The sequence below is a fragment of the Littorina saxatilis genome, linkage group LG14 (genome assembly GCF_037325665.1).
Source record: "Littorina saxatilis isolate snail1 linkage group LG14, US_GU_Lsax_2.0, whole genome shotgun sequence".
In the NCBI taxonomy this organism is placed as follows: Eukaryota; Metazoa; Mollusca; class Gastropoda; order Littorinimorpha; family Littorinidae; genus Littorina; species Littorina saxatilis.
In genome coordinates this window covers 25,590,153-25,604,635 of record NC_090258.1, presented here as the reverse complement: position 1 = coordinate 25,604,635, position 14,483 = coordinate 25,590,153, and the positions used below count along the sequence as shown (strand labels likewise).

The window sequence follows — 14,483 nt, the reverse complement described above, 5'->3', positions numbered from 1 at the left end:
CCACGTGTTCCGCGTGTTTCCTTCCTTCTAAGAGGACGCTACGGTTGTGTTCTTCTTCTTCTTCTTCTTCTTCTTCTTCTTCTTCTTCTTTTTTTGCTTAGTAATATTTATTGATTGGCTAGTTATTATGACTATCGGTAAAACACTATCAAAACAAGCAGCAACATCATCCGCTCGCAACCTGCAACACCCTTCTTGACAAGTGCCCTATGGAATGTGATCAAAAAGAGGGTTGTAATCTAAAAAAGGAACCGAACAACATGATCAGTAAACCGGAAGGAAACACGTGGAATGTCACGCCATGACGCGGTATAGGCCCTTCCTAAGAGCCAGACATGCTGCGGTATGAAGCCTCTTAGGAAGGCAGAAATGTGTGTGCTACGGTTGTCTTCTTCTTCTTCTTCTTCTTCTTCTTCTTCTTCTTCTTCTTCTTCTTCTTCTTCTTCTTCTTCTTCTTCTTCCACATCTTCTGCGTTCATGAGCTGAAACACCCACGTACACTCGTGTTTTTGCACGAGTGGGTTTTTACGTGTATGACCGTTTTTACCCCACTACTTTGGCAGCCATACGCCACTTTCGTGGGATGCATGCTTGATGTTTTCATGTTTCTATAACCGACCGAACTCTGACATGGATTACAGGATCTTTTTCGTGCGCATTTGGTCTTGTGCTTGCGTGTACACACGAAGGGGGATAAGGCACTAGCAGGTCTGCACATACAGTACGTTGACCCGGAAAATCGGACAAATCTACCCCCTTTACTCACCAGGCTTGGCCATTATTTGAGCCCACGACCTTCCAATGGGGTTTGTTACGGCTGGAATTTTCGTGTGTATGTCTGTATGTATATTTACTCATATCAGAAATTGTGCGTGCTTCTCTCTGTTTACTGCCTAGTCTTCCCACACACACACAACACTCCAACCAGGCACAAAGACAAGAACACGGTTACGGCCCTTTGCCCCTGTTCCTCTATTGAAATATTCAATCAACACAACATAAACATATTATTTCCCATGCATTCTACAAATCACTCTCACTCAACATAAAAGTTTCTATTTCTGTCAATATACAGAAATCTAGCTGCACAGAAATACACACATGTTACTTTCTCATGCAGTCTATAAATCACGTGCACACACGTAGAACACTTCAAGCTTTGTTCCGTGGGAGCCTGTCTGTCCCACTACACACGAAGTCATTGTCTCAGGCAATACTTCTGTCAATTGTCATTTCTGTTACACACAGATAAAAAGTCACGAACGCTCTACGTCTCGTGTTTGTTAACTTGGGGAACTTATCTCCACACAGCTCTCTCGCCGGTTACGTCTTTCCAGTCGTACTCACACAATACAGTGACACGCCCTGGTCCACACCACCCACGCAAACTGTCTTCGCGTGGTGGAATGGGACGGGGTCCCCGTTCTTCAGCGCTTCACGCTGACTCCCTCCTGCGCCCCCGAAACTCACGGCTCAGGACGCAAAGGCGGAACCTCCCGTCTCGTCTCCCCACTTCCGCGGCTACCCACTCAGCCCGGGATGCTAAAATACAAAAGTTTAAACTACCATAAGTCTCCATACCTGAATAAACTTTTCTACTCAATAATACTGACATTCTTTATCACTACCGTCAACTAACTTATGCGGTTACAGTATATACACCCGCTTACTCATAAGCGACTTCATTTCCGAAAAACATGTAAACATTCTCTTTTCAACAATGGCTGACAACAGCGCACGCTTTTCAGCCAATTCACACATGACTCTCCCGGTCATTTCTCAAGTCAATATTTCCAAGCAAAATAATATCTCCGAGCAAAATACAATTCAATAAATACCTGTAAACACAGCAGTTGAATCCTACGATTCAATTCCGCGGCACGAGTCGTACCAACCGACCTCCAGCGCCCGGTGAGAAACTTTACCAAAAAGAGACCCTTCTTCTCCCTTCAACGGTCTGGAAAGCTCTGCCCGTGTACGGTCTATAAAACGCCACCTCAGTCAATACTCTTCTCTGATTGGTCACACCTCACACATGACAGCACTGCACTCCACGAGTGATATTTTACTGTGCGGTGCCTACTCAAAGTTTGTGGCCCATGAAATTTTATACACCTGCGTCACATAACTCCAATACAAAATTATGTACAAATCCATTTGTCACAGGGTTGCCGAACAAATCTGTCTTCTAAATGCTTTAACGTGATTGATAACCTCAATTACTTGTGTTTTGATGAAAAAATGCTAGAGTTTACGGACACACTCTAATTGTGCAATATACGATCAAGATTCCGATCTTGATTAGCGACAAGCCCGGCTGTGGTCATCCATTTTGTGAGTAAAAGTTGTTGTAATCACTTTGTCCTTTTATCTTTCAGATGGAATCACCTGAACGTCGTGCAGGAGCTACTGTCACGGGATGCCAACGCCAACATTGAAAACGACAAGGGGTCAACGGCTCTGTACTGGGCAGTCCGCTACGGCCACACGGACACTGTCCGACTGCTCATCACCACTGGCCGAGCTGACGTCAACGTGACGCGGAAACTTGGACTTGTCTCCCCTATCATTCTGGCCTGCGCGCTGGGTTATCTGCCCATCGTCAAACTCCTTCTGGAAGGAGGTAGGAACAGTTTGTTTTGAGATCTTGGTTGTCGCGAGTTTTGAGAAAATAATGTTGTGAGTTTACCAAGACTAAAGGAAACCAATGCTACAACAGTATCTTTTTCAAGATTTGTTTTCTCAGGAATTTTGTTTTACCTTTTTTTATTGGTATTTTTTTAGACACGTTTGCACTCGGAAGTAATCTGGTCAATCTGCAATATTGGTCATTGTTCCAATCGGCACCGTGCATTGCAATACGACACAGAGAAAATACAGATACAAAACAAGACATGATTAGTTCATACATAATAAAAATAATCATCATATAGAAATAAAAAACCCATTACATTAGTTTATGAAACGTTAAATTTCACGTTTTGTGAATGTTTTTTTAAGTCTAAAAATTAGCGTTTCATGAACTTTCCACACGTGCCCCTTGTCCGCGTGTTTCTGACACACCCCTTGCTAGTCACTGTCCCATGTCACGTGGGAAAGTTTGCCTCAATAAAAGCAAGAGTCACAACCAACACAAACCCGAGAGTGATTTTCCGAACATCGTCTATCAAAAGCCACAAACTAATTAATTAATTAAATAATTATTGTCTTTCTTGAAGATTACAAATCTTCTATTCTCAGGTGCTGATCCCAACCAGAACATTCGAGGAAAGGAACGTCCAATTCACCACGCCGCCCGCGAGGGTTATAGTGAGATCATAGACTACCTGCTGGAGAAGGGCGCCCACATAAACGAGTCGGATGAAAGCGGCGACACAGCCCTTCTGCACGCAGCCCGCCACGGACATGCGCGGTGCGTGCAACTCTTGCTGGCCAAGGGAGCTAAGCACACAGTCAAGAACCACATGGGGGAGGATCTTATGTCCCTTGCTGTGGACAGCGACAACAACCTCATTTTGAAGGTAAATGGAAGGACGTATAAATCATTGCTAAAAGGTTTACAAAACTAAGGACCACAAAATACTTTATTTTGAGGCTTTATCATAAGGTTTATGATGCCAACTAGACAAGGTAGAAAAATACGGCGTGGCATGGAAAACTTGGACCATAAGGTCACCCTGACAGTATAACTGAGCTTAGAAACGCAGAAGAGGAAGACCAACATTTGATTTGTCCTTCACTCTGCATGCTCCGAGAAGCATAGCGTTCTTAAGGGAAGAGGTGGCACGAATTTTTTTACTAAAATCCTTCCAAAATGTGTTTTGGGTTTCCTGCAATATTAGGTACTTTGAACACCCTAGATTCATTGTGTCATGTTTATTTTGTCAATTGTATCGTATTTTTTGCAATAAAGTGATGAATTTCAAAGTGAGTGCACATGCATGAGTGATAAAAGTCAGAAAACTTGCTGAAAAATCGATGTTTTCAAGGGCTTGAAACAGACACTTTTCTTCCAAGAAGACAAACTCGTTGCACTCGACACGATCCATCGGGAATTCCCGTTTGCTGGTGACGTCAACAATACCCCAAAATAGCCCGTTATTTTCGCTCAACTGTCAGAGCACAAGCATACTATCCGCGACAGGAATTCCCGGATTTGCAAGATTGACCGTCGATCTATGAGAGCTCTTCTCTGGTTGGTCATTGTAACTTACCATGGTTACTGGCGCATGCGCAACAAGCCTTATCCGCTGTAAACACAACATCGGTTTGTCGATCGAATTACACTACCGTCTATCAATCGGCCAGCAATGTTCACTGCAAAATTCAACGATAGAAAGAGGTTTGTGGGGCAGGCATCGGGCAAGAGGAAGAAGCAGCTTGCATTAGCTCGAATAGCCGAACAAGAAAAGTCCACGGGCGATGAAAACGCGCCCCGCGAAGTTGGCGCAGGGGAGTGTGTCGTTTTGGATGGTGGAGGTGATGCACATTTTTCTCATCGACTTTAAGTCGAACCTCGGCCAGTGTTGTGCGATATACATGACAACCAGCAGGAAATAGAGGGTGCTTCAGCCTCTGCGAAGAAGCTAAGAAGATTCAGTGGTGCCGATGACTTGCAGAACGCACAAGTGCCAGCCGATGTGCCTGCTGAACCGAAACGTACATGGTGTATCGTTGAGTGTGGTCAGCTCAACTCGCTATTATCGGATGTGAAGTGCCCGGAATGCGAAGCAGGACATTTAACGATACGCGTTGGAGAATCCATGGGCTTGTCCCAAGAGTTAGCACTTTGCTGTGACAGCTGCCAGTACAGACGGTCAGAATTTTCTTCACCTAGAGAGAGCAACCGCAACCACATGAAGAATGTTCCCTTTGACGTGAACAAACAGATTGTCCTATACTCGCATGAGATTGGCAGTGGGTACTCAAGTGTGGAAAAGCTGTGCACAGTGTTTGGCATGCCCGTGATGAACAAAAGCTCATATCAAAGAATTGATAAAAAGGTCAATGCCAGCATCTTGGCCGTAACAAATGTCACACTGGTGGAAACTGTTGAGCATGTAAATGTTGCATACAGGCAGACCTTTCCTCAAGGTAGAGCAGATGTCCAGTTTGACGAAGAGGATGAAGACGCTGCCTGGGAAGAAGATGACGGTATTCTGTGGGTAGATGTTGCCTTTGATGGCACCTGGCATAAAAGGGGTTTTTCATCACATTATGGTGTAGGAGTGGTGGTTGACGTTCTCACTGGGTTGGTGCTCGACTTCTCTGTAAAATCCACCTACTGCCACACATGTGCCATGAATAAGGAGAAGTTGGAGGAGATGACCCCTGCCCAACAACTGCGATGGGAGCAGCAACACCGGGCTGAGTGCAGCATCAACCACCAGGGATCTGCAAAGTCTATGGAGAGGGATGCAGCGTTGGAGTTATGGGGAAGGTAAGAATATAATCTGTATACCCCCACCATAGCCTATCTTTTAATTTTTGAAGTTCAGAACAGAGAGAGAGAGAGAGAGAGAGAGAGAGAGAGAGAGAGAGAGAGAGAGAGAGAGAGAGAGAGAGAGAGAGAGAGAGAGAGAGAGAGAGAGAGAGTGCACGAAGATTCGATTATGAATTAGTAACAATAACAAAGTTCATTTATAGCCTTTTATAACAAAACAAGAACAAAACAATACTACTGTGAAAATATTTTGTAACACAACACCCCCCCCCCCCTTTATAACTTTATAAGCAAATCCTGAACGCATAAATTGTGTTCTGCAAGTAGAGGTGCACAATTTGCTTGCCTACACAATGGGTTTTCTGATTTTTACTGTGCTGCAGGTCTGTTGAGCGTCACAACCTCAGGTACAGAACTATGCTGTCGGACGGAGATTCTACGGCTTTCAATGCTGTGGCTGCAGCTCAGCCCTACGGTCCCACACGTCCCATCACCAAGCTGGAATGTACCAACCACCTCCCCAAGAGAATGGGCACAGCTCTCCGCAAGGCAGCAAAGGATGAAAGGCTTGGTGGAAGAGGGGAGGGGCGACTAACCAAGGAAAAGTGCCAACGCTTGCAAAACTACTTCCGTAGCGCAATCCTCAACAACCTTGAAGATCAGCGAGCCATGGAGCAGGCGATCTGGGCCACTTTCTTCCATGTAACTTCAACTGACGAGGACCCTCACCACGACAGATGTCCAGCTGGGCCAGCCTCATGGTGCTTTTTTCAAAGAGCCAGGGCAGAAGAGCAACCACCACCTCCACACGCAGAGCACAACGGCACCGCCTTGTCCAGGGAAGTCTCGCATGCTGTTCTGCCCATCTACAGAAGAATGACCAATCCCATTCTTCTCAAGCGCGTGGCCCATGGCAAAACCCAGAACAGTAACGAGTCTCTGCACAATGTCATGTGGGGACACTGCCCCAAAGAAATCTTTGTTGGGAAAGGCCGGGTGGAAGCAGCCACCGCTGAGGCTGTTGCGAAGTTCAACAGAGGCAACTTTGCACTGGCACAGGTCATGGACCACATGAGCTTGCCAATAACTGATCTCATGGAGGCTGCTTTGGCCAAGAAAGACAAGGTGAGGATTCAGAAAGCAGAGAAAGCAACAGCTGTGGCCGCTGTGGCAGCCCGTAGGGCAAGATGTGCGGGTCGTCAACGCCAGCTGGAGCAGCAAGAAGACCAGGAGGGGGAGGTGTACGGAGCTGGACTGATGGGAGACGGGGGAGAATAAGTAACTGAACCATTTCAAGAAGTCTGTGAACAATACAGGAGCACTCATATCATCTTTATTTGGCCATCTGTCTTCATCTTTTTTACAGAAACATTTCACAAACTTTCAATCACCATTTTCTCAGAATATGATTTTCAAGGACGGTAACCACGCGACGAAGGTCTTCACTTCTCATCTACTTGTGGTAGACTACCAATTTTTTCACCCCAATCATTGTAAATGAATTCGCCCCGTAGTTACAGGAGCGCTTTTTCAAAAAAATTTGTTTTTTGTTTTTTATGAATTAGAATAAAAGCCTGACATAGCATTTTCATGCGAAAATATAATGTCGGCCAATTTTTTTTATTTTTATGGAAACTAAGGCTGATACTCACAAAAATGCTCTGTAACTACTGAGAAACGCTACTTGTGAGTTCATAACAACAAATATGAGGTTGTTAGCTTGAGAAATTTCTAAAATATCACGCTAGAGCTGAATAGGCCGTTTCATGTTTTTTTGTCAAAAATCGAGCGTTTTTACCCATAAAAAGACCCTCAGGCAATTTTTTTGCACAAATGAGTCTTTTTATGTGTTTTTGCTTGATAATACGTACAAATATTGCAAGAAAAAGTGCAAACATCCAGTAGAAATTTTTCGTGCCACCTCTCCCCTTAAATAATGCACGGGAAAAGTCATTCATTCTTTCCTGTTGACATCGTCCTCTAAGCTTATATGGCAGCTCGTTTTTCCCAGGTAATATTCCACGAGGGTAACCCTTGTTGAGAGTGCCAGGTCCATGCTCCTCAAACACCGATTGCCCCGAATTGTATATAGTTTTAATCGTTTGCTCAATACTGAGCCTGGGCCACCCACAGACCCATTTAACCAACTCTACTCAAAACTACACTCGCTGAACTTGAAACGTCCAAAATGACCCAGAAGAAGAAGAAGAAGAAGAAGAGGAAGATGAACCCCCCTCGCAGTACTATTATTATGATATGTTATCCTTAAACTTATACTAAGATTTCTTTTCGACCCATGGAGAGCCTCCGGCGTACAGCAGCCTTCATCAGGGCCTCCGGAGTTGCTGTCTGAGCGAACGAAGAAGAAGAAGAAGAAGATTTCTTTTCTTGCAGATTGTCCTGCAGTTTGTCAAAAGTCACGGTGAAGTGAGAGGGTCAAGGTCACCCTTGCTGCTAGCCGCGGCCTCCGGACAGACGGACAAGATCGCCAGCCTACTGACCATGGGACTCGACCCTGCCGCCACTGACGATGAGGGCAACACCATGATCCACCACGCAGCCATAGAGAACCAACACCAAGTCATCACAAAGTTCCACGACAAGGTGGGTGTCTCGGGCAGTGGTCCTATATAAGGGTGCGTGGGGTTTCCGAGAGAGAAAAAAAACGACGAGAAAAAAAAAATGTGTGTGTAGTGAGAGCCAGCACCAACCCGCATGAGTACCTTGCTTCCGCAACATTTATGCAGGTTAAAGTTCTGAAGTCATAAATTCTGCATAATTTATGCAGGTGAAAGTGGACATTCAAAACAGTGGGGCAACAAAGCGCTGCACGAGGCGTTTGTGCAAGAGTCAGTATGAATAATCTATCGTGTGACGTCATAATTAATGCAAGTGACGTCATAAACTCTACATAATGTCTGCAGGTAAAAGTGGACCTTCAGAACGGTCAGGGCAACAAAGCGCTGCACAAGGCGCGTGTAAAGGAGTCTTCATGAATAATGTATTATGTGACGTTACAAATTATAGATGTGACGTCATGGAAACGTTATACATTCTACATAATATATGCAGGTGGAAGTGGACCTTCAGAACAGCCAGGACAACACAGCGCTGTACGAGGCGTGTGTAAAGGAGTCATCACGAATAATTTATGCTTTGACGTCATAATTGATGCTAGTGATGTCATAAACTCTACATAATTTATGCAGGTGAAAGTGGACCTTCAGAACAGCCAGGGCAACACAGCACTCCACGAGGCGTGTGCGCGAGGTCACGCAGAGAGTATCTCAGCCCTCATCAACAGCAAGGCCACTGCCAGCATCAGGAACAACAGAGGGGAGACGCCGCTACATCTTGCTGCTTACTGCAAGTAAGAGAGAGAGAGATGGATGGATAATTTATTGCATTAATCATTGTATTGATTATTACAATTTCCAGATCAGACATGAAATCGATGCATATAATCGGAATATAAAGTGCATGAAACATACAATTGCATTGTAGTAAAGCAAAAATATATACATATAGAAAAAAAAGAGAAAAAAAGAGAGAGAGAGAGACAGAGACAGAGACAGAGAGGGGGGGCGAGAGTAAGAGAGAGAGGGAGATAGAGACAGAGAGAGACAGAGAGAGCAAGGTCATTGCGAGCATCTCGCTGCTCACTGCAAGAAGCGCTCTTTTAGCTAATTGAAGCTATTTATAATGGTACCTTCTTTTTCGCGAAAACAATCGAATGCACCACAACAGACCTGTTCAGCCTTTAAAGTGTACTTGAGAGCATCCAAGTACTTCAACACGTACCTACAGTCTTCAGCCTGCTGCGGAAAACAGTACGTGTTTTGCTGGCACCTGTGTCAATCAATGACACGTAATTGAAATTGGTCATTCTGCTATAATTGCAGGTAGCTGTGTACACCTAACACGACTCTTGTTGCTGGGAGGAAGGGACCCGAATTTCCCAGCAATGGGTTAAGAAAGTAATGAAAATGGAAATACAACTAAATTCAACTTTATTATCGGAATGTTATACGTTAATACATTTTTCTTTTGTTTCGTAACCCATTATTTGTCCTCAAAACGACAGAAAGTAGTAGCAAAATGAGGTTGTAAGTAAACTTAACCAGTCCTGACCTGTTCGGTCTCCGTTCTGCACGTGCTGTGTCTCTCGGTGCACAGGACGATCCAGCCGGACATGGTGAAGAAGCTGATGGACTACGTCATCAAGTCTCACGCCTGGGAGTCGCTCAACATCAAGGACAAGGAGGGCAACAACGCGCTGCACATCGCAGCCAAGTTCGCCAGGCCAGAGGTCATGTGGGAGTTCAGGCACGTGCCTTTCAAGGTCAGTCTCAAGGTCAAAGGAAAGAGTAGGGTTGGGGTTAAAAGGCTGCCGGATTTGTTTTGTCGAATGGAAAATGGGAGAGAACATGAGGAGGGTTGCACGTCACATCCACGTTTTCCAGGACAGAGGTTATGTGGGAGTTCAAGGTCAGCCTGAATGTCGAAAGAAAGAGTAAGGTAGGGGTTGGAGGGATGAGATGAAGTGTGTGAAGAAATGCGTGAGAACACAAGGAGGGAAACAACACTCTGAACAGTGTAGCCAAGTTCGCCAGGCCAGAGGTCATGTTATAGTTCAGGCACGTGCCTTTCAAGGTCAGTGTCAAGGTCGAGGGAAGGAGTAGAGTAGGGTCTAGAAGTATGCATGGTTGGTTAGCTAGAATGGAGAGGCAACATGAAGAGGGTTGCACGTCGCTGCCAAGTTTATCAGACCAGAGATCATCTTAGAGTTCAGGCACGTGCCTTTCAAGGTCAGTCTCAAGGTCGAGGGAAGGAGTAGAGTAGGGTCTAGAAGTACGCATGGTTGGTTAGCTAGAATGGAGAGACAACATGAAGAGGGTTGCACGTCGCTGCCAAGTTTATCAGACCAGAGATCATCTTAGAGTTCAGGCACGTGCCTTTCAAGGCCAGTCTGAAGGTCGAGTGAAAAAGTAAATTGTGGTTAGAGGGATAAGATGGTGTGTGTGACAAACTGAGTGGGGACACACGGAGCAAGCAAACCATCTAAACATCGCAGCCAAGCTCGACATGCCAGAGTCAGGTGGAGGTTTAGACACGTCCCTTTCAATGTCGGTCTGAAGGTCGAGGGAAGGAGTTAAGTTAGTTTATAAATGTCTCTTCAACATATTTGGCTATTCGGGACCAGTGAGGGAAGGAGAAAAATGCAAATATACGAGACGATAAAACGAGATGCTGACATAAAGTAGTTGCTAACATAAACTGAGCAAACAATTTATTGCACCCATTTTTTTTAATGGCATTTAAAGTTTGAATGAAATGACACGGGAATGAATGTTTTAGTTAGGGTACAAACATGGATGCAATAATTGTTTTGCTCAGTTTAGATTAGTTGTTCGATTATGATTTTCAGATAAAAGATGCAGACGGCAACATTGCTCTACATGAAGCTGTTCGACCCCACGAACCTGAAGCCCTCAGCACCATGCTTGACATCTACGAGGCGATGAAGCGAGACGCCGACATCAACGAGCAGAACAATCGCGGTGAGACAGTGCTCCACCTGGCGGCCAAGGAAGGATTCCACGAACAAGTTCAAAGACTCGTGCTTCTTGGCGCTGATCTCTCCGCCAAGGTCAGTTGTGATGAGGAGGTGGTGATACACGGCTCCCCGAACTGCGCGTCCATGCGTCCTTTACGCCCATACAAGCCGAAAACACGCACTATATAGAATATCATTGAGGGGGTCCCGGGACCCACACAACCTAAAAAGAGCGGGTCCCTGGAAGCACTACATTTCCGTTATTGTTCGTATCCTAGGTACTGTTTTCAGACTGTAACGTCAGCTAAGTCTAGTGCAAGCACCAATGCCATTTCCACACTTGAATAACATAGGAAAGGAGGCTGAAGTTGATGCAGATGTAGATGGGAGCCTCTAAAATTCCGCTGAGGGGGTCTATGGACCCTCTTAAATTTCACAATAGGGGTCCCGGGACCCTCAAGTTGGGGGAGCCCTGTGGTAGTTGTTGTAGGTCTACGTATGAGAATAGTACACGTTATTGGTATTGTTGACCAAAATGTGACATTTTACACAGATGTAGACAGTCATTGTTCGAAGAGACGGCGCTAGCATGACAATCACTCGCAGTGGTCACTTAGCTATGGTTTTGTACAGTTGTAAAGGAAAGTCAAAGGGTTAACAAAGCTACAAACGTGAAGGAAGATATCAATTTTGTAAATGAAGATAGTTTCGTAGGAGAAGGTACATTCAAATGTGAATTTGGATTCCGTTTATTTCGAACATCACTAAATCCATCCGTATTCATTGCATAACGTATCAAATGAACATAGGATTTGCCTTCTTTGAACCATGTGACGTCAGAGTCCGAACAATATGAATATTTAGGCGGCAAGCCGATACTACAAAGAGTGCGTGTTTGTATGCGTTCAATGGTAACAAATACAAGAAATTCTAACAAAAATCGATCTGTACAAAAATAATATTTTGTATTTTTGACCAAAATATGACATTGAAAACACAGATCTCGACACTAATTGTTCACCTCGACCGCTGACGTGGCCTCGGCGGAACACTAGCTGTCTCGATCTGTGTAAAATGTCATATTTTGGTAAAAAAATACAAATAACGTACAATATTCAGTGTCAATAAGTATCACTATGTATCGCTGTAATGACTGTGTGTAACACGTGCAGGACATGGACGGCAACACAGTGTTTCACACGCTGACCCAGTTATCTGCCGACCATCCCGAGCGAGCCAAACTCTACCTCAAAGTCTTTGAGACAGTCCTGAACGAGGTCTGTGTGCTGAATCATGAACTTATCTCAAAATCGTCGATGAATCTCTGAAAGAATCATCGAGTCCGGTAGCTCAGTTGGTAGAACACTGGACTTGTGATCTGAGGGTCGCAGGTTCGAATCCGGGCCGGAACGGACACGGGTCAACTTTATGTGCAGATTCAGAGACGGTATCCATGTTCCATCCCCGTGTCACCACTGTGGCACGTAAAAGACCTCGGTCATTCTGCCATAAGTGCAGGTGGCTGATTACACCTAAACACGCGGACACCAGGGTAGCGCGACTCGGTTGCTGCTAGCTAGCTAGCTGGGAGGAAGCGACTCGAATTTCACAGCGATGGGACAATACAGTAATGAAAATTAAAATTAAAACGAAAAAGATGAAAGATGCTGGCATCTTGTCTGAGAGATTCATCGACGTTTCTGAGATAAGTTCATTATGTGTACCATAAGTGTTTGTCTCTTTACTTCCAAGACTAATTATTGGTCGACGTGCCGTACGTAAATGTACCGTTTTGTTTTGTCAATAACTAAACTTTCCAATAACCTAAAATTCGTGGGTTTTTTATTCTGAATTTTGGAGCGTACGTCAGTAGTCTGTCTGTTTTGGGGTTTATAATTATTGATGTATTTATTTATTCATTCATTTATTATTTTTCATTATTTTCCATGTATAGGCTACTATGTGGTGGTGTATAAACCATCATAGACAATATCCGCACGGTGACAGTGCGGCGTTGGCTGCCTACTCCAGACAGGCCTCCTTGCTACTGCTGACCGAGACCTACAATGACCGAGACAGCAACGTCATCGCTTTGGCGTGTCAGGTGGGTTATACTTCTGGTTAATGACATACGATACCGATATATGAACAGCGGGGACCGTACGAGTAATGATTTCCTTCTGGTATGACAAAGTCACCAAAATAAACTGCGTTCTGGAAATTCTTTGTCGGTGTCTGGGAGGCATTCAGGAGAAGCGCCATAATGGTTGCGTGACGCTTGTGACGTCACAGTTTGTTCTGTTACTATAGTATAATAAACAATTTTCATTGCCATTGTGGATGTTGTGAAATTTTGACTACTCTCTAGAATGATAAATTGCCATTGTGGATGTTGAGAAATTTTGACTACTCTCTAGCATTATGGATATGAAATAATAGTAGCTCCCTAGTTTTTAAACCAATGAGAATTCGCCAGACAGTTATGTACGTTTTACAATATGGCTAATAAAACATTTGGGACTCTGGCTGCTGTATGTGTTCAGTTTTTGGTGATATGCAAGGGCTAGATTGAACCACAATTGTTCCCTCTCTTTTCCTCAAATGGGAGCATCAGACATCGTCGACCTCATCGTGTCCAAGAGATGATGTGTCACAATACAACGTCATCAACATGACGTCATTGTGATTGCCATACCATTGTCATTGTCTCTCTCATTTTCCAGGTGGGAGCGTCAGACATCGTCAACCTCATCCTTTCCAAAAAAGGAGTAATGTGTCACGAGGATAACGGTCACATGGTGTACAACGTCACCAACATGACGCCATTGACAAACAACTCCGTCACAGGGTGTTGTCGCCGAGGCAAAGTTGTTCCCCGTCCGTCCTACATCGAGTTTCTTCTCTCGTTGGAGCATCCTGTGGCTGCCTGTAAAGTTCTCGACGTTCAGGTATAGTCCAACTGCCGTTAGGCTGAAGGAAACAAAATTGTTATGGTTTCAGTAACAAGGTAACCCGGAAAATAAAAAAAACAAGAAATTCCTCCGAGGTAGGAAAAACACCCCCGTCAAAGGGAAATAACCTTCTCAGTTGGTGGCAATGACTTTGACCATGAAGATGTCCCTCTATAACTCCTTGTATAATTTTAATCCACCAATAACTCCCTAACCGTGTGTTTGACTGGTCCCAATTTTTGTAAGGACCGTCTCAGGAATGTATAGAACCTGTTCACCAAGTTTGGTGACGATCGGTCCGTTCATTCTTGAGATCTATATGCGAACACAAACACACACCCAAACAAACAAACACATCGAGCGAAACCTATACACACCCCTATACCGGGGGTGTAAATAAACTAAACCTGTATTGCACGAATTCCAATGTGGGCGCAGACTACGTGGCTCGATTCACTCGAAGCCTACAAGTTATCACTGAACCTCGTTTTTTGCTCTGACTAAACACAGTTTTCGATTCGATTTTTTCCCC

The 14,483-nt window shown here is 44.6% G+C and overlaps 1 protein-coding gene across 1 annotated transcript in view; it reads left to right on the top strand.

Annotated features, from left to right (window-relative positions):
- The window catches only part of LOC138946561 (ankyrin-1-like), a 47,501-nt gene that overhangs the window by 14,697 nt on the left and 18,321 nt on the right, over positions 1-14,483 (top strand). Inside the window, exons 6-14 of the mRNA XM_070318002.1 lie at positions 2,379-2,623; positions 3,241-3,521; positions 7,838-8,047; positions 8,653-8,813; positions 9,620-9,785; positions 10,872-11,093; positions 12,173-12,277; positions 12,955-13,104; positions 13,724-13,948. Coding sequence (XP_070174103.1) covers positions 2,379-2,623; positions 3,241-3,521; positions 7,838-8,047; positions 8,653-8,813; positions 9,620-9,785; positions 10,872-11,093; positions 12,173-12,277; positions 12,955-13,104; positions 13,724-13,948 — 1,765 coding nt within the window. The remainder of the gene's footprint in view (positions 1-2,378; positions 2,624-3,240; positions 3,522-7,837; positions 8,048-8,652; positions 8,814-9,619; positions 9,786-10,871; positions 11,094-12,172; positions 12,278-12,954; positions 13,105-13,723; positions 13,949-14,483) is intronic.